Source organism: Rhopalosiphum maidis, chromosome 3, assembly GCF_003676215.2.
Source record: "Rhopalosiphum maidis isolate BTI-1 chromosome 3, ASM367621v3, whole genome shotgun sequence".
Lineage (NCBI taxonomy): Eukaryota > Metazoa > Arthropoda > Insecta > Hemiptera > Aphididae > Rhopalosiphum > Rhopalosiphum maidis.
In genome coordinates this window covers 68,857,898-68,884,961 of record NC_040879.1, presented here as the reverse complement: position 1 = coordinate 68,884,961, position 27,064 = coordinate 68,857,898, and the positions used below count along the sequence as shown (strand labels likewise).

Below are 27,064 nucleotides of genomic sequence, written 5' to 3'. Positions count from 1 at the left end.
GATTGGTTATTAATGTGTTATTCACTAACAGGTATGATAACATTTCGTGAGAAGGTACAAATTTCATTATGTAATCAATTATCACTGTGTTATTCACTAATAAGTATTTTAATTTGTTGTTGTTAAGCGATTAAGATATTTTTTAGCATAGATTGGTTATTAATGTGTTATTCACTAACAGGTATGATAACATTTCGTGAGAAGGTACAAATTTCATTATGTATTATTCACGAATAGGTATTTTAATTTGTTGTTGTTGAGTATATCTAGAAGTCTAACGATTAAGAGATTTCTAAGTACTAACAGTATTTAATTTTAATATAGTGTCATCAAAACTTATATAATATTATATGATATAATAATTCGAATATATTTTCAATGGGTTAGAGTCGAGGTGGGTAGTATGAACAAGTAATATGTACATACACTCGGTTCGATCCTAACACAGAATATTATATATTTTTTTTTTTGCGTTAGAGTAAGTTTTTATATATAATAACATGTGATAAATGATAATAATATTAATCGATAGTAATATTAATTGATAATAATATTAAAATATATATTGATTACGTACCGGATCATATGGTGGTGGGGTAAATATACATCACACACGTACGCAATCAAAGATCACGAGATTACGAGCCAAGGATCACGGGGATCACGAGGATCACGAGGATCACGGGATCACCAGCAGAACTCTCTATTTCATACTACTCAAGATTTATTGTTCATTTGTACTGGCGATGAAAATTATATTATTATGAAGCACACTATTTGGAATCATTCCTCAAATTATTTTAAATTAAATGTATCAAACGACCTAGCCAAATTTGTAATTTGTAATTTAGATTTGAGGTCAAAAGACATAACGATAAACAAATTACATAAATTGACAAAGGAAGAAGTTCAGATAAATTCCCATGTATATATAAGGTAAATACATATATATATAATTTATTATATATTTATTATTCTTAGATAAATACTTGGATGTTTAATTCAAATATACACACGTACGAGCTAAAATCAACCCCTGTTGGAAACATCACACTTAAACAAAAATTAAGTATCATGGAAAGTTTAATGTATAATATAGTAAAGACCAATTTCCAAATAGACATACAACATTTAAATAATTTATATAACAGCAAAATACAAGAATTTAACACACAAATAGACAAAACAATAAAACAAATAAAAATTGACAAACAAAAAAATATTATCATACATTTGAGTTCAGTGGACACAAATACACAAGCCTGTTCAAACAAAAATTTACTGAATCCAACTTCTTTATATGGACTGTATGTATACTATTAATATTACACAATCACTTTTTTTAATAAAATTAAAATATTTCTTAACATTTATTACAGCTCGTCATTAAATTTTTTTTTTATCACCGTGCTGCTACACATTGTACGAAATTACATTTTCTATAAATAAGCATTTTAACTTTTAATAAAGTATATATTTGAAATGTTAAAATGAATTGCATAAACATTTCATACTATCAAATACCTATATATTAATACATCATACATGACTCATGTAATATGGAATATATTTTAGTCTAGCTACACGCATAAGCGTGCGCACGGGGGTTCCAGGTGTGCCTGGGCAGCCTCCGTCTGTATTTTAACTAATGTTACTAGAATAAAAATGGTTTTTTTTTTTTTAAATCGTGGTGAAAAAATTATATTTTGGGGTAAAAAAAATAATACAACGTAAAATATTTTAAATTTGCGTGGTAAAACTTATTATGATTATAACAGCTAGATATTATTGACTACAAAAGTAAAAATAATAAATAAATATTGCAATTATCTTGAAAATAGATTTTAGATCCCACTATCTAATGAAATATATAATTTGGTACTACTATATCTACTAGGTGGGTACACACGAATTGCGTCCCGGAAGATATAATTCATATTCAAAAAAGTTTTAAATGTAGGAAACAATTAATTTGGTCCCCTGAAAAGGAAAGTTGTTCTTTTATGCAAATAAGTAGTTCTTATCAAGATACTGAAGCTTCTCGTATTGAATTAAATAGTTATCAGTAGGTAAATTAAAAGTTTACTCTTTCAAACAATTTTACTATATTTTATAAATATATTTAGTATAATATGTATACTAATATATAAATTAACACCTTCAACGCCACAGTCGACGCCGCCAATGGATACAATAGAATGATTGTGCGGAACGCTCCCGTGGCTCGTTTACCTAAAATATTGTATCCCGTGTCATGCAGGTATATTCAGACCAAGAGGATAAAATCCTGCCTGAGCTAACCGCCGATTTTCTCTATCTTATTCGTTTTGCTGTTTCTACACTCCTTGACAATAACGCTCGAAGTCCCAGCGTACCGCAATCGCCGCTACTGACAACCAACGGGCATTAATTTCACGCGTAGTTACAGTACCTAACGTATCTCCGACAACAGAACCTCGTGCGTCTCATCCGACTCTGCACTCCGTCATGTGGACGTTGGAAATTGTATCCAGATAAATCTAAAATTCTGCAAAACGACCGCGAAAGCGTTCCGGATTGCGTGCTATTCCAATACATTGTCGATGGGTAATACTATTTAAATGTGATGAATAATAATAATATGTTATTAATCGACGGGTAGTCGACAACGGAAATATTGCGCTGGTCGCCGGTGTAGACTACCCGTCGATAAATATAGTGTTCATTTTAATGATTCATAATGTTGACTGACGATGAGATTGTTTTGAAATACATTGTAGGCGATCAGGTTCTGTCTAGAATCTAACGGTATATTTGGTTTTTATTTTTGTTTATTTTTTCCCTGAAACGACTGTAATTTATCGTCGATAACAATAACAACGTAATATAATATATAATATTATTATTTTTACTTGATATAATTAATTAAATAATATTAATAACTTAAAACATTTAAATATGAAATATTTCCTGACAGCATCTTTCTATAATATATAGGGTGATTAAAAAAATATGAAATTATTTTTATTACCTATTAAATTTACTTTTGACTAACTTTATTTACGATTATTTTTCCTGGTGGCGGTATTTCTAATTCGTCAACAAACCATTTCGTACGATTGTATAATTATACCTCGTAAATATTTAGTTATTGTCAATACAAAACTATTTACGAGTATATTATGATAGGTATCTACCTAATAACATTAATAACTGGTAATATAGTAAGCTATATTATAATTTTTACACCATAAAATAAAAATAAAATGAATTTGCGTTCTGGGTCTTCGAATACTTCCGCATTACGTAAAGAAAATTCTTCAGATTTACCATTATCAAAAATTTTTATGTACCGAAAAAAGTGGCATGTAATATGAATTGCAGGTTTATATGTTTTTATTTATTTAATGTTATAATCAATTATTTTTCCGATATTATAATATACACCATGGACACTGGACATCGATCAAAAAGTATTGAATTGTCATAACATCTTAGCCATTTTTTTTTTTATGCTTCCATAAAACGGAAATCGTTTTTTTTTTTGATTTTGGTGATAGAATTATTTTTTAGACACAACCATACATGATATTATCGTATTTGTGTTTTTTTCATATATTCTCTTTGAATGCTTTACAAACCATTTTACACATTTTAGTTAATAATTAATATTAATTGTCGACGATCCACACGGCCTACTATAACAATGGAATACAGCAATTACACGTGGTTATTACGAATGAACATACACACTGAATGTCGCCGAAAGGCAGAGAGCTTCTGCCAAAATCACGAATACGATAAGTGAAGGCGTAGGCAAACTGTCAACGGTGGGAGCCGCTGCCCAGTGTACGACCGTGACGAAAACGTATACAGCATAGAAGGGGTAATACGATCACTGGCGCTGACACATGAAATGTTATAACTAAAACGGTTGAGTACAATATCTTTTTGCATCAAAAATACTTCACTTTTTTGCTAATATATTCAGAATTATACAACCATTTTTTTTCAAAAATGACAAAGGTACAATCTGGACACCATGCCCAATTTATTGATACTACAAACGGACAAATCCGTCCATTCATTAAGTGTGTAGCCCTGGCTAAAGAAAATGGGGAATTTTACACACATTCAATGGAAAACTCTGGCTCGTATAATGTACTACGGTAGTCCACCTTGCGTACTGGTAGAAACGCCGGGGTGGCCAAAAGGTAGCCTGTTTCACCGGGTGGGATAGGAAGAGCTCACGAATGATCATTGGGAGCCTGCCGGGTAGGTTCAGCCCTGGGATCTCGGACCTGATTTTCATTTTTCCCATGACAATCTTATATGGCTTCCCCCAGTGGTCGCGTTCCACTTCATCGCAGAGGTCCTTTGAGCTATTGCCTTTATGAAGGCCAACTTGGCATCTTTGGCGGCGACTTCTTCTTCCACGCTTGCTAGGGGACCAAACAGGCGGCGCTTTCGCTAAAAGACGCGGCGAAGGTGGTTAGCCGTCTTGCGTAGTTCGCCCAGACTGGGAGACCAATGGACACTTCTCCTTTTTCCCACCGAGTTCGACCGGGGGAGACTGCACGCGTTGTGTATAGCGGAGGACAGATCGTCTGTCATTTGGTCCACGTCTGAGGAACATCCTTGGATAGTCAGCCGATTGGTCGACAGGAGCGCCTTTAAGGTAGACGCATGCGAATTCGGCTGCCTGCGCTCTCGTGTTGGGTAGTTGATTTGATCTAGTAGAGAGAACTGTACGTAAAAATGATCGCTCAGGGTTATCGTGTCCAGGACCGCCCAGTTCGTAATATTTGCTGCGACGCAGGGGGAAGCCAGGGTAATATCTATTACAGAGGAACCGGATCCATGTACAAAAGTCGGGGACGTGCCGATGTTGCAGATGACCAGACCTGTCGTTTGAATTAAGTCGAGGAGAGCGTCTCCTTTACTGCTATTTGGTCGAGAGCCTCAGGCGGTGTGGTGAGTGTTGAAGTCGCCGCAGATGAGGGAGTCGCCATTGTGCGTTCTGATGCTGTGCTCCAGATTGCTGAGAAATGCAAGGTATTGTGTAAGATTGGAGTCTGGCCTGGGGGACCAGTAGCACGAGTAAATGCGGAGATTGCCTGTTTGAATCCATGTAAATCCCAGCTCAGTGGGGCCGACGATGTCCACTTGGTGCCCGCGTGGGCAAGCTATGCCTGCTTTGCCAAACGCATCGTAGTACCACGTGTTGATCCTCGTAGGGGGAGGTTCATAAGTTCCAAGTTCGGACAGAGTCCTTCGCTCCACAACAAAGGTTATGTGAGTCTAAACTCGTCCCCTTTCAGGCAGAGGCACCAGATACTTTCCGAGAAAAGTATGAGGCATCGTCAGATTAGGACAGTTTTTAAGGCTGTCCACCACGCCCAGACAAAGAGTTTTTACGCCCCCGCCTGGAGAACGGGGTTTCACGTGACTTCCAGTTTGGTTTCAAGATGTATCAGATCTCTCTACTGACCACTGGTAAGGCCGCGGAACTATCCAACCCACTACTTAATATGATTTAAGCAACCGCCAGGTGATATACTCCCACTGGCAGAGTGGCTGTGTTCCCGGTAGAATGCTCACCGTTAACATTCGCCTGATCAGCATACGATCATTTACCACTTTCGTCATTTACACGACTGCCACTACGAATGCGATCCCAGACGTCCACACCAGGTTTCCTCGATGCTTGGTTCCAGACGTCGTTCCCGTAGTACTTATCCCTAATATAATTAGGCGTCTAAAGTGGGACGTTTCGGCCAGCGGATCATCATTGCCTAAAGCTAGGACTTTCGCCTCCCTACTATTTACTTTTGCAGATACACGAGGGCTAGTGGTTGGCCCCTGACGCTGCGCTCGCAGGTCACACGATGGTCATGACCCCTCATTTTAATTTTAAATAGATTGAGTACTCTATCTACACGCTCCGCCTAGCGTCTACAGGTCCGAGGACCGTGCATCAATCACGCGCCCCAGGCGCACCTAGTGTAAACACGTAGGCCACTGGTCAGCAGGACAACAGAACTTGCCCCGAAGAGTAGTTTCCGCTGTCTTCCTTCCCATCACAACAGACAACTCTGCACCTCGCATCCCAGATGCCTACTCAGTCCTTTGGAACGAGAGACGGTCGCCAGAAGCAGCAGACGTCACCCCGTAGAGTTTATTCACACCGCTTCGCGTCATCGTACTTTCGCCACCGCCACGCGTCCCAGACGCCCCCGGCCCTTGCGAGCGTGAGTCTACTCCTCATCTAGTGAGAGACCCACCACATGACCACGCACGGCCATCGCCTCGCTCACGAACCCGTGAAACCCTTTCCAGAGTTCCGGGGAGTCCACAAGGAAGCTCGGCATACATGGTCACTGTTGATCTCTCGACTCCACTAGGTCTTTTAGTGCCCTTCAAGCGCTCGCTAGTGCTTCATACTCAAACACGACGTGTTCCATCGTGTCCGAGTTTCCGCACAGTTGACATTCGTCGGTCTCTGAATTAGAGAAGCGTAGAAGGAAGGACATAAATCCGCCATGTCCCGTTAGGAACTGGGAAGACTCATAGTCCACCTCCACCCAGCTACACTTCAATCTTTCTTTCACACTTGGGAAAAAGCTATATGTGAGTCTATCCTTCTCACTAGCCTCCCACCATGCTTGCCATTCGACAATCCTTTTCTCCTCTACCCTTGTCTCTTGATTCCTCCCGAGCCTTAACCTCCTACTCCTAGCCAAACGACCCCATTGCTTAGCTGCCAAGTCCAGAGGGAGAACTCCCACTTGCACAGGCAGAGCATCCGTACTCATAGTACGGTATGCCTCCGTTAATGCCAAGAGCGCACCACTCTGAGCTCCTAGCAGCAGACGTTTCATCGTACGGTCGCTGACGGTTTCACCCCACACTAAGGCCCCGTAAAGCAGTCTCGGCACAAATAAACCTAAGTATAATCTGTGCGTCGTCCACCCACTAAGGCCCCAGGTTAAAGCTACTATCCATCGGATCCTCTGAAACATTGGAGCCGCTTTCCCCGCTATTCTACGCGGTTTCTGAAACTCCACCTATCGACAATGTAACACCGGGATAATCCATCTCTGTTACTTCCGCTATCCTCTTCCCGTCCATCCTAACCGTGTAAGGTGGAATCAATCTCCCCTTTAGACACACGACTTTCGTCTTTGCGACCGAGAAGGTCAACTTCATGCCACCTGCTCAGGATCCTGCTCTTTTCAGCTTGGACTCTGTCTTTCGAATCACCTCTGATCTCGTCTTTCCAGCTATCATCAGCAACGCGTCATCCGCGTAGCTTAGATAGTTCCCCTTCCGATTCATCAAGACTCAGTAGAGTCCATCAAAATGTTCCAGAGTTCTGGTCCGAACTGAGAACTTTGAGGACAACCCTTAGACCAGCGGTTCCCAATTGGTGATCCGCGGACCCCCAGGGGTCCGCGTGTTGGTTTTAGGGAGTCCGCGGTTATGTTGTTTTGTAGTAATATTTTTATTTTATTTTAGTGAAATTATTAACTTTGTAGTAATATGAAATTCCGAGTATTTATGGACTATTGAAACTCGATTATCGCGAAAAAAATAGATAAGCAATTTCATAGAAATAAATATCATTATTATCTTCACTATTACACTATTATTACTATAATTCAGAACGTGAAACCATACTGATTATTTTTTTTCCATTAACCAATAAAATATATTTCGGACATATAATTTAAAGTAAAAAATCAACATTAGTATTAGTTAGTAGTCTCAGTCATTACTGGTCAGCGATTAGTGCCGTGTGTCCTTTTTTATACATTGTATTTCAAAATTAAACGAATAACCATAATGTATCAGTGGTTAAAATCTGGTTCACTTAAAAGGCCTATATGTGAAATAGAAGAAGATAATACTGTGAATGATATGAATAAAGTTCAGGTAAATAACTCATTCATTTATTTATGAAAAGAACTTTTTTACTTATTAATCTGTCGTTAAATGCGTGCATATTATGTATTGCGCAAATTATATTTTATAATTTTACACTTAATCTGTATTTTTATTGATAATATTTCAATAATAAATTTATTTTAGTGTACTGATCAACATAGTAGTTCAGACTCAAATCGCCGTAATGTAAACTCGAAGAGTACCGTAGGAACTAAAGTGAAGTATAACACTGAATATTTACAATTAGGATTTACATTTACTGGGACTGAAGATGAACCAAAACCACAGTGTATTATTTGCTTGGAGATCTTGTCCAATGAAAGTATGAAACCTTCCAAACTACGACGCCATTTTGAGACTAAACATGGCGAATTTACTAGTAAGTCGTTGGATTTTTTTGTAGTCAAGTTAGGAGAATTTAAAAAATCACAAAAAGTGATGAAATCTTCGACAAGTTTAAGTGGTAATAAAAATGCCACTTTAGATTTATACGAAGTCGCTCAACTTGTTGCAAAATCTGGTAAGGTTCATACCATAGCCGAATAACTAATTCTTTCTGCTGCAATTGTCCTGTGCAAAAAAATGTTAGGTGAATCAGCAGCAAAGTTGATTAGTTCTGTCCCCCTATCTAATAATACTATTCAAAGAAGAATTACTGATATGTCTGCAAATATTGAAGAAACACTATTTACAAGGCTATCTACCAGTGACAAGTTTGCATTGCAACTAGATGAAAGTACTGACATAGCAAATAAGTCATCTATGTTGGTTTTTGTCCGTTTTATATGGGAAAAACAGTTATTTGAAGATTTTTTGTTTTCATGCGAGCTCCTACATACTTCGGCAAAAGATATATTTGAAGCTATTGATAAGTTTTTTACAGATCATGGCATTAGGTGGGAAAAATGCGTTGGAATAACCACTGATGGTGCAGCAGCAATGTCAGGTTACAAAACTGGATTGTTGGGTCGTGTGAAAGAAGTTGCACCTCAAGTAAAGTGGACTCACATAGGGAAGCGTTGGTTGCTAAACGCCTATCAGAACACATGAAAACAACTTTAGAGGAAGTAGTGAAAATTATAAACTTTATTAAATCACGACCTCTACAATCAAGGCTTTTTGAAGTCCTTTGTAAAGACATGGGAAGTGACCACGTACAGCTTATTTTGCACACTGAAATTCGATGGCTCTCACGTGGAAAAATTCTTCAGCGTTTTTTTGAGCTAAGAGACGAAGTTCGAGTATTTCTTCTAGAAACCAGATTTGTAGGCTTGTTAACTGATTTTTCTTGGCTGTCTCAGATAGCTTACTTGGCTGATGTGTTTGAATACTTGAATACACTAAATTTGAGTTTACAAGGAATTTATATTGACGTTTTTCACGTTGAGGATAAGATCGAAGCAACTATAAAAAAGTTTGAAATTTGGGCAATACGTGTTGAAAAGAACTCTTTCAGTAACTTTCCGACATTACAATCTTTTTTGGAATCTTCGTGTGAATGTCTATCACAGGAGGTAAAGAGTGAAATATCTGAACACTTGTTGAGCATGGCCAAAATATTAAGAAAATATTTTCATCAACCTGACCCAAATAATACGTGGATAAGAAATCCATTTCACTGTGATATTGAAAAAATAGAAAATCTCTCTGAACAGGAACAAGATGAATTAATTGATTTGGTAACTAATGGAGAGATGAAAAATATTTTCGACGATAAAAAACTAATTGATTTTTGGTTAATTGTTCAAAATGATCAAAAGCAACTGGCTGAAAAATCTTTAAGACATTTGATCCCCTTTTGCACAACATATAGATGTGAACAAGCTTTTTCTACCTACTGTTACATGAAAAACAAATATCGTAATAGGCTTAATATTGACGCTGATTTAAGAGTTAAAATATCAAGCATGCAGCCGGACTTAGACGAAATTATGAACAAAAAAGAAATATTTCACTTGTCTCATAAAGTTTGAAGGTGTTTAATCAAATAATTTTTTTCATATTGAAAATAAATCGTATAAATTTATTTTTCATTTTCATAATAAAATAAAATTGAAAAGTAAGTATTTACAATAAAGGGGTCCGCGGACCAATTTAAGTTATAGCTAGGGGTCCGTGGCTTCACACTAATTGGGAACCGCTGCCTTAGACAGCCTAATCTGGCTTCGCCCCGTCGGCACAGTGATACTGGCGTATTTTCCTCCTAAATAGTCCCGTGTGATCTCGCACAACCTCTCAGTGGCTCCCAACCTTTTTAGATGATGCAATATTGCCGGCCACCAAGCATTGTCGAACGCCCCCGAAATGTCCAAGAACACTCCAAGAACGTACTTCTCTGCCCAGCTTTCGGTCCATTCCCTCATTCTTAATATTGCATCGGTTGTAGATCTGTACGCTCTAAAGCCATATTGATTATCGTTCATACTCGGACCAATTTTTTCCCTCAGTCTCACGCATATCAGATACTCCAAAGCTTTTGACAGCACTGGAAGTAGACTGATCGGGCAATATGACTTTGGGTCAGATTTGTCCTTGTCACGATTTTTCAACAGAGGTACCACTACAACATTCTTCCACCCTCTCGGAAAACGGGCTCTTCTCCAACACTCGTTGAAAAGAGTGGTCACTATTTCCGCCATCATTGGGAACGCCACTCTGAGGATTCTGGCTGTTAGACCGTCCTCCCCAGGAGCTTTGTCCCGTCCCATGCGCCAAATCGCCCTCTTCAAATCCTCCTGAGAAAATTCCTCACAGTGGTTTCTCTCACTTTCCCCGCTCCAGGCCGTTTCTTCGGTTTCCCCTAGTTGCACTCCCATCTCCTCTCGGAGTTATTCGTGTTCTTCGGTTTCACCGTCGATCGTATCTGGAGGGATTAAGGTGTTGAGCAGTAAGTCTAGAGTTTCAACCAAACCCGCTGTGCACCCACCTCCCTCCTTTCGGAGAGTTGCAAGCACACCGCGCGAGTCAGTATTCGCCGCTTCTTTCCACCACCGGTAGGCGGACCCCCATGGTTTCCCATTACTCTCTTCCGTTGTAAATTTTCTCCAGGTCCTCGTCTGCTCTTTTCTCCTTCCTGCCGTATACTTATTCCTTTCTCTCCTGTAGGATTCCTCCAATGCGGCTGTCCTTTCCTCGCTTCTTTCAGCTCGTGACTTACGCAGTTTCCGTCTTATCCGCTTGACACAGCGCCGCTGGGTCTCAAGCTCCTCCGTGAACCACGTCGGCAACCTGAGTCCATGCGACCGGTCGAGCAGAGCGTCGCGCAGCGTGCTGCGAGCCCGCGCATCGCCCGCAGACCACCGCCGGGGCCTTGCATGACACACCAATGTGTCCGTGTCGCTGGCACTTGTGGCACCGCAACACTTTCACACTGGGGCCCACACGACACCGGGATAGCCCAACAAACAACCATAGACCCACAACCTCGCCAGCAACCTCAGGCGTTACCTCAAACTCAACGTCTCTCCCTCTACTCGTTACCCGGTTACTCCTTGGGACGAGTTCTAGATTTTTACTCCAGCCTTCAACTAGTTTCACAGAACCTTCATTCTGCTTCTCTAGCTGAACGGCCATTTCATCGTCTTTAACCTCGATCCCAACCACGAATATTTTTATTCGAGGATTTCTCTCGCCCGTCCGACGTAAATCGAGCGAAGCTTTTTGGAGTAGCTTCCGACTCTTCTCATTCTCTGACATTACATACAGTTTATCTTTATTCACTTTCCTAATCTTTCTGAACTTCGGGTAGTGCACCCTCGTCTTTATTACCTCCCAGAGAACCTTTATCAATTCTGCTCGGTCTCCTCACGAACAACTTTTGGCTTCCCTGACTCTGATTCCCCTTTCGGCGCCAAGTTGACGATGTATGCCCCGCAGCTCTTCTCCTTTACTTTCTTCGTTTCCTCAAGGAGTATTCGTATCTCCTTTGGAACAACCTTTTTCGCTTTTTTCCTCTTTTTACTGACTGTCGTCCATCCCATTGCTTGCGGTTCCTTGGGCTTTTCAAGGCGGGATCTTACCGGGGTTTTCCTCCCGTTTTCGCCCTTCTGCCTTCAGCACTGTCCGTACTAGGTCTCTGTTCTTGGGCTGCTTTATGGCAGCTTTTTGAACCGGCACCTTTCCGGCTGGTACTGGGACAGCAACCTCTTTCGAGGTTGATACCTTAGGCTCCAACTCCGCCATGGTTTTCGGACCCTCCGTCTGATTCTCTCCATGCTTTGTTTTCATTTCACACTTCTTTTCGCGCTTCTTCTTACTCTTCGGCGCTGTTCTCCGTTTTTCTCCCCTCTCTTTTAGAATTTCAGCATGAATGTCGGAGACTACTTTTTCAAAGTCTTCGCCGATCATGGTGTCCCCCAGCAATGTTACCATCCCCGTTGAATTTCCAATCTTTTTGCTAACTTCTACTACAGTGTTCTCCTTCACCAACTCAGATTGTCTTGGGTGTTTAGCTTCTATAAGCCTTTCCTGCATCATCATTCGTCCACAACACTTATGAGCTTTGCTCGGGCTTTCAAGAAGCTCTCCTCCCTGGCTTTCGTCATCGTTGACTTCTCCAGTCTCATCGCCACTACAAGCCGGAGAAGCTCATCTGAGTGCTTCCTCCCACGACGCCCCAAGTTGCAGGTGTAATCCCGCAACTCAGCTGTGTCCACTATGGACCCAGCGCCGTAGGTGAAGCGCCTAATGCCCTCACCCTCGTCGTCTCTCTGTCACTTGTTACAACTCGTTGGAGTTTCCTCCTCGTTTGTTCCAACAAAAAAGAAAGATGACCCTTCTTTTTCCCTATTATCGTTCCTTTTCCTGATTCCAATTCCGTTATCTCCTTAAAATTTTTAACTTTATTATCCATAAGATTCCCATGAGTTGAGGACGATCTATTAAGTCCATTATGTCACTGCGCCTCTTTAATATAATAAGGAATTTTACCCCAGCCCTTCCCAGGGAACTGTGGATCTTTATAGACACGGTTTATATACCTCCTCCATGCCAACCTAATTCTCATAGCTAAATACCTGAGATTAGGAGGTTGCTAAGATGTTCAATTAAAAACATCTCTTGCCATTAAGTCCGCAAGGCTGATCCGATGAAGGACCCTTCGGTTTTCCGACACATTTAAGACTTTGCAGTGTAGTGTTGGGCCGAACGCGTCTATGCCAACTATCCAAAGTCAGCATCGCTTTTGGCCCCAGTTAAATTAATAACCGGGGTTAACCCTCTCCTACATAGATTTTAATCTATGTCCTAATCTAATCCCAGTTTAGTGGGGCCGACGATGTCCACTGGGTGCCCGCGTGAGCAAACTATGGCTGCTTTGCCAAACGCATCGTAGTACCACGTGTTGATCCTCGTAGGGGGAGGTTCACTGACGATGAGGGTGTCGACGTTGGATTCTGCGGCCTGCTGTAACGCCAGAGCGTGGGCAGCCTTGTAGCAGTTTAGGTTTATCTGCAGGAATTTATGCATCTCGATGGTTGATCTGGGCGTCGGGTTCTATCCCTGGCTCCCTTAGCTCGGTGGATGGCGTCTTATTTTTAGACAATGCTTTGCGATGGGCGGTGCACTTACTGCTGCCAGGATAATAGGTGGTAGTTTTTTCGCATCATCTGTTGCGATTTGTGAGAAGAGGTGGTTCCTTGCTTTCGAAGCGTAGGTCGGAGCCGGTGCAGAGTGGGTGCTCTTTAAAGTGTTTATGTCCTCCTGTTGTTTCGCGAGCGAGACCGCCAGCGCCTCGCAAGCTTTCAGGATGGCTTCCTGCTTATCCTGGCTCTTAACACACTGCTCGGGCTGAGGGACAGTGGGCTTTTGTTCTGCCGTTGCTCGGACTCTTGCCTTTTCCGCTTCGTAGAATGCGCCGTGCAAGCTCGTTCTGTTGGAATTGAGCATTTCCGCTTTTTCGACGACTATTTCGATTACCTCTCTTATATGGGGGGATTTAGACTTTTCTTCGACTAAGGCTAGGTGGTCGATACCCTCTAGTAGATCGCTGATAATCTTATTTTGTAGCTTCATCGAGTTTTTTAGGCTCAATATCGCCGACATCAGATCCGGTTCTTTCGCTCTTTGAGAACCCGAGTTTAGAAGTTTCGTCTTGAGCGAGGACTCATTTTTCTTTTGGTTATTTGAGACGCTAGGTAGTTGTTGAGTGGCTGTCTCAGCTCTAACCGTGGAACTTGAAGTTTCCGGTTCTTTGTTTCCGGTTTGGGATGATTGTGGGGCTTCCACTTCGCATCGCCCTGGTTCGGCACCTGGGAGGACCGGGCTACAAGAGTCACCCGCGGCGTCCCCTGTACATTCCGGTTGTACTGGGGTGGTAACAATATTATCATTAATTTGATTCACATTGGGTTTTCAGTGTCCTTCTGCCATTTTTACCCTACTGGCAGGGGTTTACAGTAGCCTTCTGAGTCCATTTGCATGTGCTTGTAGGTGGATCGAGCCTGCCAACCTCAACCAGTGACGGTCAGGACTGGCGCGGGGTAGAACCTCTTAGCAGTGACCAAATTAATGGCAGTGAGCTCCCCCCCCCTCACCACGACAAGGTGGGTTCCGTCGGGAGGCACATCCCTAACCTTTTTTTTTTTTTTTTACGGTATCGCAGGGGGCCGGAAATACCTGGTGGAGCAATTCGCCAGCTCCCCTGCATCGTTTATTAGTTCGACAATGATAATGAATCAACAAAAATGAATGACAATTACAATACACGATGGCCCTACACCATCAATAAGTTGGCCTTGGGCCTACAATTTAAACAACTTAAATAATTTTTAAGCTTCGGCTGGTTGTCTCTGCCGTTGCCTCTCCTCCTCCTCCCTGGTACTGAGGACCAGGTTCACATACTGATCGATTGCCTTCCAGTTGTTGTGCGACCACAGCATCAGCCTACCGACAGCATCCGGGGTGAAATCACCCATCAGTTTCACCTCCAGCTCCCTCCTTTGCCTCCACCATCTGTCACACTTGAAGAAGGCATGCTCGGCATCGTCCTGTGGTGCCTGGCAGTCGGCGCACTTGGGGTCTTCCAGCTTCTTGAACCTGAACAGGTATTCGCCGAAGCATCCGTGACCGGAGAGGAACTGTGTGAGGTGGAAGTTCGTCTTCCCGAAACCTCTGGAGCACCAATGAGTCACGTCGGGGATAAGCCTCCTCGTCCATTGCCCGGTTTCCGCGGCGTCCCATCTTCCCTGCCATGCGGCGATGGTTTGCTTCCTCGCATCGGGTTTATCCGGGGCGTTCGAATCACACCGCCTCCTCCTGAACTCGGACTCTCGTTCTCTGGCTAGCAAGTCAGCCGGCGGGGTCGATGCAAGCACGTTTAGAGCCGCCTCGGAAACTGTACGGTAGGCACACGTGCAGCGCAGTAGGACTCTGCGCTGGGTCTTGTTCAAGAGCCTGACGTTGCCGGGCACGAGGTCCAGGGTGTGTGCCCAGGCCGGGGTGCCGTACAGCAGCACGGAATGCACGACCGAGGACAGCAAGCGCCGTCTGTCTTCGCGCGGCCCGCCCACATTCGGCATGAGACGAGCGAGTTGTGTGCCAATCTTTTCTGCCTTGGCCGCGGCTTTTTTCATGTGGCACTTGTAAAATAGCGACCTGTCGATAATCATACCGATGTATCTCATTTCGTTAGCCAGTGTGATGGGGCTACCGCATATCCTTAATAGTGGCTTGTCCCACTTATATTTGTGTGTGAACACGACCGCCTCTGTTTTCTCTGCGGCTATCTGTAGGCCGAGGTTGGAGATTCGCCCTTCTACCCGGTTAATGGTGACATTGCCAATGGACTCCAGCTCGGCGATGGTATTGGACGAGGTCACTATGAGGGTGTCGTCCGCAAAACCCAGCAACTTTGCTCTTTGCGGCACCTCCTCTCTGAGGACGAGGTCGTACGTCACGTTCCAGAGGAGGGGACCGACGACAGAGCCCTGTGGCACTCCTCCTGAAATGTTCACGTCCATACTTCCTCCTATACTCCGTTTCACGAGAGAAGGTACACGAGTCGCGCATCCGACTGACGCCGTCAACAGCGCGGAGGCCAAATTTCCCCCACTTTTTACTGCCCGGCGGCTAGCCAAATCGATTATACACCCCGATAACATTCGGTGTAACGTGTATACAGCGTACTATAGTGTTTACCATCACTAAAATATTATGAGTGATACAGGTATTTTTTTTGTTATAAAATAATAGTAAACACAAGTTAATATTTATTTAATTTGTATATTTTCAATAAATAAGAATAAGAATGTATAAAAAAAAATAATAAGTACTTATAATATTTCATATTAGTCGGAATCCGAAGTTGTCTCCCCTGTTATTGTTAGTACATGAGTGGTTGAAGGATTTTCTTCTAACATTTCTTCTGAAATACAATCAATATCCCACATCTTGTTTTCTTCTGCGATGGTGTGTTTTACAAAATTGGCCCACATTTCCGGAGAAACTTTTTTAACTCCATCTATCAACAATTGCCGTACATCACTCAATTTGTACGTAGAATTGTTCTGCCTCACGTGATTTTTTACCACCGACCATGCTAATTCAATTGGATTTAATTCGCAATGGTACGGTGGTAAACGTAGGACAATTTTATTATATTTTTTTGCTTCTTCGTCAATGACGTATTTATTAACAGGTTGAAACTGTTGAACCTTGTCTAACAGTTCAATTTTGAGCCATGTTTTGTCAATCTCTACATTCTTGTCTTGCAACCATTGAATGATTTTATTTTTTGTCCAAGACTTTGTTGGTATTGGGTCTTTTTTCACTGAATGGTACGACGCATTGTCCATCACTATCACAGAATTTTCGTTCAATAGAGGTAAGACTCTACAAAACCATTCAAAAAATGAATCACCATTCATTTCGTCGTGGTAGTCGGCTGAATTTTTTTTTGATTCAAAACACAGCAGACCACCCTCGACGAAACCGTTAGATGAACCAATATGTAGAACAATTAATCGTTTGCCTTTACCTGTAGGATTCTTGGCCCCAGTCGTTAGTCCTTTTATGAATGCATCATGGCACGATTTTACGGTGTTGTCGACCCATACTTTGTTCGTACACTCCCCGGCATTTACCCAAGTCTCATCTAAGAAATAAATTGTTCGACCTTCATTTCTATAACGTCTTATATCTCGGATAAAACGTCTACGCCATAATATCAGATCATTCCTCTCTGTTAATGCACTATTTCTATTTCTTTTAGTGAATTCGAAATTTAAGTCAGCTAACAACCGATACAAACCACTACGAGATAGATTTGGAAGTTCAGAATCTTCGTTAATAACCGCCAAAACTTTCATCAGTGTAGGTATTTCTCGTCTGAACCAAAAGCTGTGTATTTTTTGGCGAATCGCGTTCTTATTGAAATCATCAATTTTTTCAATAACTGTAGATCGTATTTTTTTTTTGTTTGGTGAGGACACTACTCCTGTTTCTTTATACTCCTTAACAGTACTTCTTATTGTGCGTAAACCGAACCCCGTATCAGTCGACAACGACATCATTAGATCGATGTATTTCATTGTTGGTTGTTCCAGTAGATACTTTTTGTACAAATTAATAATAAGTGTTTTCTGACTGGTTCCGACAAACTAAAAAAATAATAAAATTGCCTTTATCAATATTATGTGTTTACGACGAGTTACGTACTTGTAACAATTAAATTATTCAAAAAATTAAAATATTTTCAATATTGTATAAAACAGTGGCGTATTTGACCTAATTTTAGGGTGGTGGAACACTAAATTATTATTCACGAGGGTAAAATAAATTATTAAGACCATAAAATACGCCACTGGTATAACAAATAATGTTTAATAATTTAGAGATACCTTACCTTTCCTTTTTTATTTTTTTTCACGGGCGATGGTGTTGGCTTAGACGATGTGCTAGGCACATTTTCTTCTACGGCAGCATTCATAATTATTTACAAATTAAATTGCAAAAAACAAAAAATTAAAAAACAAACAGAATAGTGCGATAAAATCGGAGGTATGTAGATGTATACAGTGTGTACGTGTTACGCGGTTAGAGTTGTATTATAGACAACAGTTGCCGTTTAAATTTTGTTATGTACGTTAGCAGCGCTACGTATGCGAACGAGTCGTTGCCGACCGCAGCCGGAACATTTTACGATCGTGAACGAACGGGCGACATTGGTGGGAGATGCGCATCGACGGACGAAAAAACGTGTACCTTCTCTCGTGAAACGGAGTATAGAGAGCTGCACATTTGTTCTGTTCCGGACCTGCCCGAGAAGTAGGAGCGGAACATTTGATGAAGATGCGCCGGGACCTCCCACCTCTCGAGTGCGGCCAAGATGTCTGGCCATTGGATGGAGTTGAACGCATTCTTGATATCGATGCCTATTGCTAGGCAGAATTTCCCACTATTCACTTCCTGGACAATGGTGTTGTGTAGGTCCAGTACTGCGTCGTCGGTGGACAGCTTCTTCCTGAACCCGTACTGGTTTGGAGACAGTCCGCCTCTACGGGTGATGTGGTTGTTTAATCTCTCGGAGAGCAGGGATTCAAGCACCTTCCCGACGTCGTTTAGTAGGCAGAGTGGCCGGTAGGACGACGGGACTCCCTCAGGTTTGTTTCCTTTCCTGAGGAGCACCATCCGAGATGTCTTCCACTCCAACGGGAAGGTTCCGTCTCGAAGGCATCTGTTGAAAAGCCCGAGCAGGATGTGTGGGTCGGCTCTGTGTACTGCCGAAAGGATTTTAGTCGTAATGCCATCTGGGCCAGGGGCTTTGTTTTTGCTCCTTACCCTGTACATTGCTGCCCCGAGCTCTGCCGCCGTAAACAGGACGGGGGAGTCAGCATGCGGTGACGGCGATCCTGTGCTGTTCCGGTACGTCGGGAACAGGGTTTTAATGACGGCATCCAGTGTATGGCGCTCCATTGTCACTGACGCGGGGGGGCCTCTCAGCTTCCGCATCACCAATTTATATGGCTTCCCGAAAGGGTCGCTATCTACAGACGAAATGAGCTCCGTCCAGCATGCTTTCTTGCTCTTTGCGATGGCGAATTTGAGCTGCTTCTTCGCCTCGCGGAGTACATCATCGGTTCGCGTGAGTTCGGCACTGGCGCGTTCGTTGTCGAAATCGGCATCCCCTCGCTGACGTAGACGACTTATGCGACTCACCATTCGCACTTTCCGGCGTTTTGCCCTAACGCATTCAGAGCGGAGGGAATCGATTTCTGCAGTCCACCAGTGTACTGGAGATTTTCCAGGTTTGGGGGCCCGGCGCGGGGGGAGGGCAAAATTGCATGCGGCCGTAACCCTCGACCGAAAGGAAACTGCTCCCCGGTCTGCGTCTTGCTCGTCCAGGGGGGTGCCTCCTTCGAGCCATTCGGCGAGCAACAGGCCAGTGAGGAGTGAATCACTGTCAATTCCGCCCGAAGTGTCCCAGCCACTGTGTACCTGCGAGCGGCTTGCTGTGATGTCGGCCGGATTTAGCATCAGGGAAAAGCGTATATAGTGGTGATCGCTGAAGTTAAACACCGACTCTAGCACCCTCCAGCTGACAACACGACTTGACAGAGAATCCGACGCTGCTGTGATGTCTACTATTGATCCGGCACCTCTGGCAAAGGTGAGGGTGGAGCCCACGTTCATGACGGCCAGGTCAAGGGACTCGATAAATAGGCCCAGTTCCTCGCCTCTCCTATTGTCGACCCAGTCACCCCAGGTGGCTGATCTTGCGTTGAAGTCTCCAGCAACTGCAATGTGGACACCTCGCTGGACGGATCGGATGCTGTCCTCTAATCGATGGAGCATGTCGCAGAATTCTTCAAGTGGCCGGTTGGGGGACGCGTAGCAGCTGTATACCTGCACCCCGTTAAGGCGAGCTGAGACGAATTCTGGATCTCGTATTACGTTACCTACGGTCACCGCATTATTCGGGATATAAATGGCGGCCCTGCTTGATCCTGCATTGGCGATCCAGGCTACGGAGTGGTCGTCCGCTTTATGATAATCGCTTATTAGCGCGATGTCGATTTTCTCCTCAACCATGTATTGTGTGAGCAGATCTTGTGCCGCACGACAGTGGTTGAGATTGCATTGGACGAAGCTGAGGTCCGTCATTGCTGTTCAATCGGCTGCACCCCTGGCGACTCCTCCAGCCGCTGCGTATTCCCCTCCTGGGATACTGTGGACTTCTGCTGGTTCTGTTGCCGTGCGCTATCAGTCTGTTGTCTCCGCGGGAGTTGCATGCAGTCCCTCGCAAGATGGCCCTCATCTTGACACCTGTGACAGCGGCGGGGCTTTGCATCATTGCGGCACTCAGCGGCGAGGTGGCCTTTTCCTTGGCATCGGTAGCAGGTGGGCTGGTTTTTTTCAATCAGCTTGACTCTGCATTTCGTCCACCCTATGACAACTGCCTTTGTTTCCGCCAGCTGAATCGCGTCCTTGAGAGGCAGGGTTAGGCTGGCTACGTACTCACCCCGGCCACCAGCGTTTCTCTGAATTCTAACATATCCGGCTGCGATCCCCATGATTCCAGCTCGCACGAGTCCTTCTAGAACCTCTTCGACCTCCACCCATTCTGGGATGCCCAGTAACAGGATGGGAGTCCGGGGTTCGGGTAGCCTGACCCTAGCCGTGTCCCCAATTACTGACCGGATTTTGTCGGCCAGAAGAGAGGCTTTCTCGATCCCGTCAACCTCGAGTAGTATACCGCCAGCTCTTGTCTTTCTCGTTGTCAATACGCTGACGCCGAGCGATGCGAGGTTGATTGAACTGGACACTTTCCTCATCACAGCGACTAGTGAACCATCGTCGCCAGGGCGATCGATGGTGACCGCCGCTGTTTTTGGGACCCTGCGCTGAAGTAGGGCAATCCTTTCCGCAGCCGTGGGTTGCACCTTTTTTGCGGGGGGGGGATCTTCCTTCTTTGACTTCTTGGTCCTTCTCGCCACCTGACTCCATGTTGGCTGCTGCTGTTGGTCGTGATCTGCTGCCTGGCTTGGTTGCTCCGACTCTACCCGAGGTTGTTGTTGCTGCTGCTGTTCCTTGTTGGGCCTTTTCCGAAGCTGGTGCTGCTGCTGCTGGTGTTTTTTTCGCCTGCGTCGTGGCTGCGGTTGCTGCTGTTGGCTAGCCGGTTCCTGGGCCCTTGGCCCCTTCTCTGACGGTGGTGACGGTAGGGGGGCGTCGGTGTTGGAGGCAGCGTCCGTGGTTGTCGCACATTTCCGCTTATCCTCCAAGACGTCCATTGCACCCGTCTGTGTTGCGGCACAGCAGAGGGAGGGAGGTACCGCTCGGTCTCTGGTCACGTAAGATTTCATGTGCCCTGTCGCCGAGTTGAAGGCAGAGATTAACTCCTTCCTACTTCCTTGGAAGCCCTTGACTACCTCCAATATCTCGTTGATAGCTGAGATGACCGTGGGGCTGCGAGTCCCCTTGGCAGCAACCTCTAAGTTCGAGGCGCGCTCGAACAGGACTTTGAAGCCTCCCTCCTGTGTAGTGAGGACTGCGCCGAGCTGCTTCATGGCAGACTTTACCGGGTCTGCCGCACCGTTGTCAACTTTCACGGGTTGACGTCCGCTCCCCGATTGGCCAGTTGGAGATTCTGGGGTCTTTTCTTTTATTGTATCCATAAAGTTCCCACGAATGGGCATGAAAAGGTCGTCGCCCCGTGGCAGTGCAGCGTACCACGGGGAAGGCTGTGTACTGTGGGGGGCGCCAGGTGCCCCACAGGGTCCTCGTGGGTACGTTCCTACTTCCGTGCCAAGAGACCCCCATGACGAGTTGGGGGTTGAAGGGTTTTCTGTCAGGGTTGTCCTTCCCTTAGGGCATTTGCTCACCGGGAGCAGGCTGCCTCCGACCTTATCGGCCCCGACCAACCAAGGTAAGGGCCGACTCAGCATTTTTTATTCAGTGGTTGCCGTCCACTGGGGCTTTGCTGGTGCTAGCAGGCTACCTCCGACCTGCTACCGCCCGACCAATCAATGTTAGGGGTGGTTCTAGTTGCTCCGACTCCGACCGGTTAAGGTCAGGGTAGGGTTTTGGGACCGCTTGGTAAGACCTAATTAAAGGCCCGCAAGCTCCCCCACCGCGTCAAGGTGGGTCCCGTCGGGGGAGACACATCCCTAACCTAACCTAATCTAACCTAGAAACACGCAGTTAAAAAAATTCTAACTAAACGAAAAAATATATTTAACAACCAAATAGTTAAACTACAGAACTTTTTAATTTCTGAATTTAGTTTGAAGTATATGTAACTCTCCTATAGAGTTACTGAATATTTTGAAATTCTGATAATTCATACCTCTTATTATCTTAATACATTTCAATAGTTATTAATTATAATTATTAATAATTAATTAATAATGGTTATAATTACATTTTTTTAGATGTGATATCAGGTACGTAGATGTTATTAGTATTTTAAATTAACATTAATTGTATGAAATTTCAAATTCGCATATACAAAATAATGTGTGTGCTTTAAATTAAACACTTGTTAACACAAATTTTACACGATTTCATATTAACATATAACATTGTACCTATACAAACATGATATGTTATATATTATATTACATATTACTTATTATTTAGCTACGTCGTAGCTAAATGTTATTTTTAAAAATTCGGCTTTTGTGTTTTGTACACCTTTCATCATCTTCACCTTTGGTATTGTTTCTTTGAGTGTGAGCCGATCATCGCCAAAATCATACTACATTTTACATAACAGTATTGTTTAGTATTAAAATTATGAAAATAATATTAAATTAAGAAATTATTTTACTATACTTTAATAAGTCTTACATCCATAATTATTTCAATTGTATAAACTGTATTGAGGGACTTAATTTTTAAAAAGAAAATTGCTCACAAATTATATAAACAATCTCCTTCTCAAATTAACTATAATATTTTTTCTAATCTTCGTGCCCAATGTAAATTTCAGTCCAAGGTGGATTATAGTAAATATATAACAGATACACAAAACTCTTTATTGTCAAATCCTAAACAGTTTTGGAAATTTTTAAGTAATAAACGCTTAAACAATTCACTACCTACTTCGATGACTTACGAAAATCAGTCTATATGTGGTGGTGAGGAAATAGTTAGTAGTTTTGCACATGTCTATGTCAGTTCAGACACATTCACAACAGATTCTCTTACATTTCGCTCGGCTTTAACCTCAGATTTAAACTTATTTTCTGTAGTCTTAAATATAACTGATGTTTTAAATGAACTTGATACAATTACTTATAAATCTAATCCGGGCCCGGATATGATTCCCGGTATTTTTTTTTCAAACTGCAAATTCGTATTAACTATTTCATTATTGTATTTATATAACCTATCCCTATCTACTGGTACTTTTCCAACCGTTTGGGAAACAAGTTTTGTCACACCAATATCTAAGGGTGGTGATATATCAAGTGTAACAAATTATCGTCCAATCAGCCTACTTTCAATAATTCCAAAAGTCTTTGAATCTATTATATCAAAAAAATAACTCCTTTGCTATCTCAATTAGTAAGTGAAGACCAACATGGTTTTTTAAGTGGTTAATCAACAACTACAAATCATTTAATCTTTCATAAATTAATATTAGATGCCTTTGCTTTTAGATCCCAAGTCGACGTTATTTATACAGACTTTTCTAAAGCGTTTGACAAGGTAAACCATGCAATAATCATGTCTAAAATGAGTAAGCTCCTAACATGTTACTTGCATTATCATAAGATTGTCCTCTCAAGTTGGCTAAATCAATGTTATATAATGCAAGAATGGTTAATACACTATCAGCCAATTGTTCAGATTTATGACCAGTATTCTCTAAAAAACACATGAACCGTTCTTTAGGATACCTATCTAAAACATACCTTATTACGAATGATAATTGGTCAGTATGGGAGATATCTGGTGTTGAGTTAACTATTATTAAAAAATACTTTGCTGTTTGGACTTATTTTAGAATATTTTTCAATACTTTGTCACTCATTAAAGTTATAAATTGTTCATATGTATGGAACGATAAGTATGATGTTGACCCTTTTCCTTTATTAGCATATTTAGAAATATGTGATGCTAAAAATGGATCAAATTGTGCTATTAATTTCATTGACATTAAAAAATTTCCATTGTGTGGGCATCCAATTTTCTCTGAGTTACCTCTAAAAGCTAATCCTCTTATTGCCAAGGTTTTTACCACTACAACCACTCTTTTCAAAACATTTTTCCAATAATTAACTTCATCATTAATTTGATCCAATAATCCACTGACAATCCTATTTGTTAATGTTCCTCGATTTTTTAGAGTCAATGTATTTGATTTGTGAACTGGCGATTGAACGTGTGATGCAATTCTATTACCCGCTCTTTTCCAATCTGAAAATCCAGTTGGAGTAAAAGCAGAATTTGCTCCAAATAATTTGCAAGGGATACAAAAAATAACACCTGTACTTTGAGAGTATGCAAGATAATCTCTTTGAATTCTTTCACCATTGATAAGAACTGTATAAAAAAAATTGGCTGAACAGTACCTAAAATGAACTTGTTTTTTCCCTCGAATAACATTATTATAGATTCTTTTTGAATTTGAAAAATCTAATTCTTTAATATTTTGTGATATTCCGCATGTAGATATTGTGTCTCTTGTAACATCATTAATGATCCATCGTGCAGGATCATTACTATTAAAATTTAAAATATAAAACTTGGTTTATAATTATTGTAATTAGAAAATAAAAAATATTTAATCAATTATCAACAAGACAACAACAAAAAAATATGTAAAATTAATTATTTTTTATTAAGTTAAATCACTAAAACATTAATAAGTTTTGGTAATATAAAAAAATACTGAATCATTGTAAGAGGTATGAGTATGATATTTAGGTAATAAACTAATAAAACATTACATTGAAAGTATAAGAATTCAATGTTTGAACAGCAAAAAGAGTATTTGTTTTATATATTTAAATACATTTCAAGTACTTGTGTTTATTCTTAATTCATCTGAAATATTTATGACATACCAATTCTTGCCGGCGTTCTACGACGTTTGATTATATATGCTTAACAACAGTAAAGTAAAATAAAAAAATGCTTGAAAATAAAAAATGTCAAAAAGAAAAAAGTGTACTTTTTTTAGCTTTAATTTCACTTCCTACTAATTAAAACATTAAAAAATAATAGACATATGACATTCTAAAAAAAAAAATTTTTTTTTGCTCGACGGTAATAAATATCTGTAGTTAGATAATTGTATATTATCTTATTTAACAATAATATTACTATTTGAATTTAAACCTAAATTATTTATATATTTAAGCTGTCATATAGTATGTGGTCTACCGCAAATAAATAAATTAAAAAATATATCATATTATAGTATAATTATACTATAGTTACTAAGTTAAATAATACTTTCTTTGACAATGAGTTAGGTTTTACCCAGCATAACATATTTCGATGTGATAGAACCGAAACAACTAGCTCCCATAGTCGTAGTGGAGGAGTTCTCGTTGCTATTAAAAAGACTTTTAATTCCAAATTGCTCAATATTGATACCTTAAACTAAAGCTCTGCATAGTCCGGTCTGTACCGATCTGAACTGAACCGGACCGAACCGTGGTCCGGTCTAAATCGGTTCTTTTACACTAAACACCATAGAAGTCCGATCCATTTCGGTCTGATTTCTTCTATTAACGGTTATTTTTTCGTTAGGCTATGTTATATTACTTTGATCCAGTTCGAATCGGTCCAAGATTTAAGAGTATAAAATCGGTCCTTTTTCTATATACGTTTGAGAATCACGGTCTGATTTGGTCCGGTCTCGATTTATTTAATTGACGTGTTGTAGAATTTTATATACGAAAAAAAACCGAGATTGCATATTTATAAATCGGTTCATTATAATTTAATATATAAATTAAAATAAACGAAGTATATACGTATAATATAATATTATTATTTATTATCTTATATCTTTATGTCATACGATTACGAAATACAAATGCAATATTATTATATTAAAATATACCTAAACTTATAGTTAAAATATCGTGATATAACCAGTAGATACATCTATATAATATTATTTCATTATCGGTTATTTCCGTAAACGGTCGCGTCGTTGACGCTGACCAAAAATAACATGGTATTGTCTTCATTACGCAGGGCGCAGCCATCTAGCCTGGTAGTTGGTATATAATTTATAATGTTATTAATGTACAAAATTATGCTTCGTGTGTGATTTTGAGACTATTACTTTTGTCGTTTTACATCTATAATTTATCAAAGTGTCAACATTAAGTCGTCAAGTGCTCTAAAGTCTGATCTATTTATTTTGTTTACCATTAGGCATATATTATGATTATGTAAGTATTTTCATTTAAATATTAGATGATATCAAAATTTCAATACCTAGATAATAATAGTATACACAGAGGCGGATCTAAGATTTTTTACGCTCGGGGAAAATATTAAAATTACGCCCAATCATAGACCAAGACTGAAAATATATCATTCCCTTGAATTGTTTTCTAATAAATGGAACTAAAATTATAAACGTACTTAACATACTACATACTTATTGATTTTTAAACACATAATAATGTTAACTAACAAAGTTAAAAATATCAAGCTAGTTCATACTCATAGAATCTTATTATCTATTACTTATGTTACAATAATTAAACTAAATAAAAGTTATTCTGATTTTTACACTATTATTAAAGTATACTAAAGAGTATATCTTTTCTAACTATTAAAATTATTAATAATAAACTTATTTAATTCAATACGAAAGAACTTCTTTATTAAAACATTTTTTATTTACAAATCTGCTACTTTGTTTACACAATTAAATAAATTTAAAGCTTTATTCTTCTGGCTTTTACTTCAGCGAAGTCGTTTATAACTGAATCGAAATCGATGGAGTTTGATATATTTTTTTTATATATAGATAATAACGCAAGATTAGTTAGTTTAGTTTCATTTACTGTGAAGCGTTAATAAGTTTTGATTAGTTTCAGTTTGCTGAAACTCCGTTCACACGTGGCTGTTGTGCAATGTGCATGGCAATGTTAAATAAAGCCGAAGCGCTATGTAAATATTTGGAAAAATACTAGCCATAGAATACTCAAAAATAAACTCTAATAGT

At 41.0% G+C, this 27,064-nt stretch overlaps 6 protein-coding genes and 1 pseudogene across 6 annotated transcripts; 3 read left to right on the top strand and 4 right to left on the bottom strand.

The window, feature by feature from the left end:
- The first annotated feature begins 7,899 nt into the window (after nucleotides 1-7,899).
- LOC113558061 (zinc finger BED domain-containing protein 5-like) lies at nucleotides 7,900-8,472 on the top strand. The gene is made up of 2 exons (XM_026963580.1): nucleotides 7,900-7,914; nucleotides 8,071-8,472. The coding sequence occupies exons 1-2, from the start codon at nucleotides 7,900-7,902 to the stop codon at nucleotides 8,470-8,472; spliced, it is 417 nt and encodes a 138-aa protein (XP_026819381.1).
- Nucleotides 8,473-8,508: 36 nt separating this feature from the next.
- On the top strand, nucleotides 8,509-8,976 carry LOC113558062 (zinc finger BED domain-containing protein 5-like). The gene has a single exon (XM_026963581.1). It carries the CDS (start codon nucleotides 8,509-8,511, stop codon nucleotides 8,974-8,976), a length of 468 nt encoding a protein of 155 aa, XP_026819382.1.
- Nucleotides 8,977-9,065: 89 nt separating this feature from the next.
- On the top strand, nucleotides 9,066-9,899 carry LOC113558063 (zinc finger BED domain-containing protein 5-like). Its single transcript, XM_026963582.1, has one exon. It carries the CDS (start codon nucleotides 9,066-9,068, stop codon nucleotides 9,897-9,899), a length of 834 nt encoding a protein of 277 aa, XP_026819383.1.
- A 1,225-nt stretch (nucleotides 9,900-11,124) lies between these two features.
- On the bottom strand, nucleotides 11,125-11,622 carry LOC113558064. The gene has a single exon (XM_026963583.1). It carries the CDS (start codon nucleotides 11,620-11,622, stop codon nucleotides 11,125-11,127), a length of 498 nt encoding a protein of 165 aa, XP_026819384.1.
- A 4,589-nt stretch (nucleotides 11,623-16,211) lies between these two features.
- Nucleotides 16,212-17,851, bottom strand: LOC113558065. The gene is made up of 2 exons (XM_026963584.1): nucleotides 17,768-17,851; nucleotides 16,212-17,522 (listed from the first exon to the last, which is right to left on the bottom strand). The coding sequence occupies exons 1-2, from the start codon at nucleotides 17,849-17,851 to the stop codon at nucleotides 16,212-16,214; spliced, it is 1,395 nt and encodes a 464-aa protein (XP_026819385.1).
- Nucleotides 17,852-20,021: 2,170 nt separating this feature from the next.
- LOC113558067 lies at nucleotides 20,022-21,428 on the bottom strand. The gene has a single exon (XM_026963585.1). The coding sequence runs from the start codon at nucleotides 21,426-21,428 to the stop codon at nucleotides 20,022-20,024; it is 1,407 nt and encodes a 468-aa protein (XP_026819386.1).
- A 2,168-nt stretch (nucleotides 21,429-23,596) lies between these two features.
- On the bottom strand, nucleotides 23,597-25,402 carry LOC113558068 (annotated as a pseudogene).
- Between the last annotated feature and the right edge of the window lie 1,662 nt (nucleotides 25,403-27,064).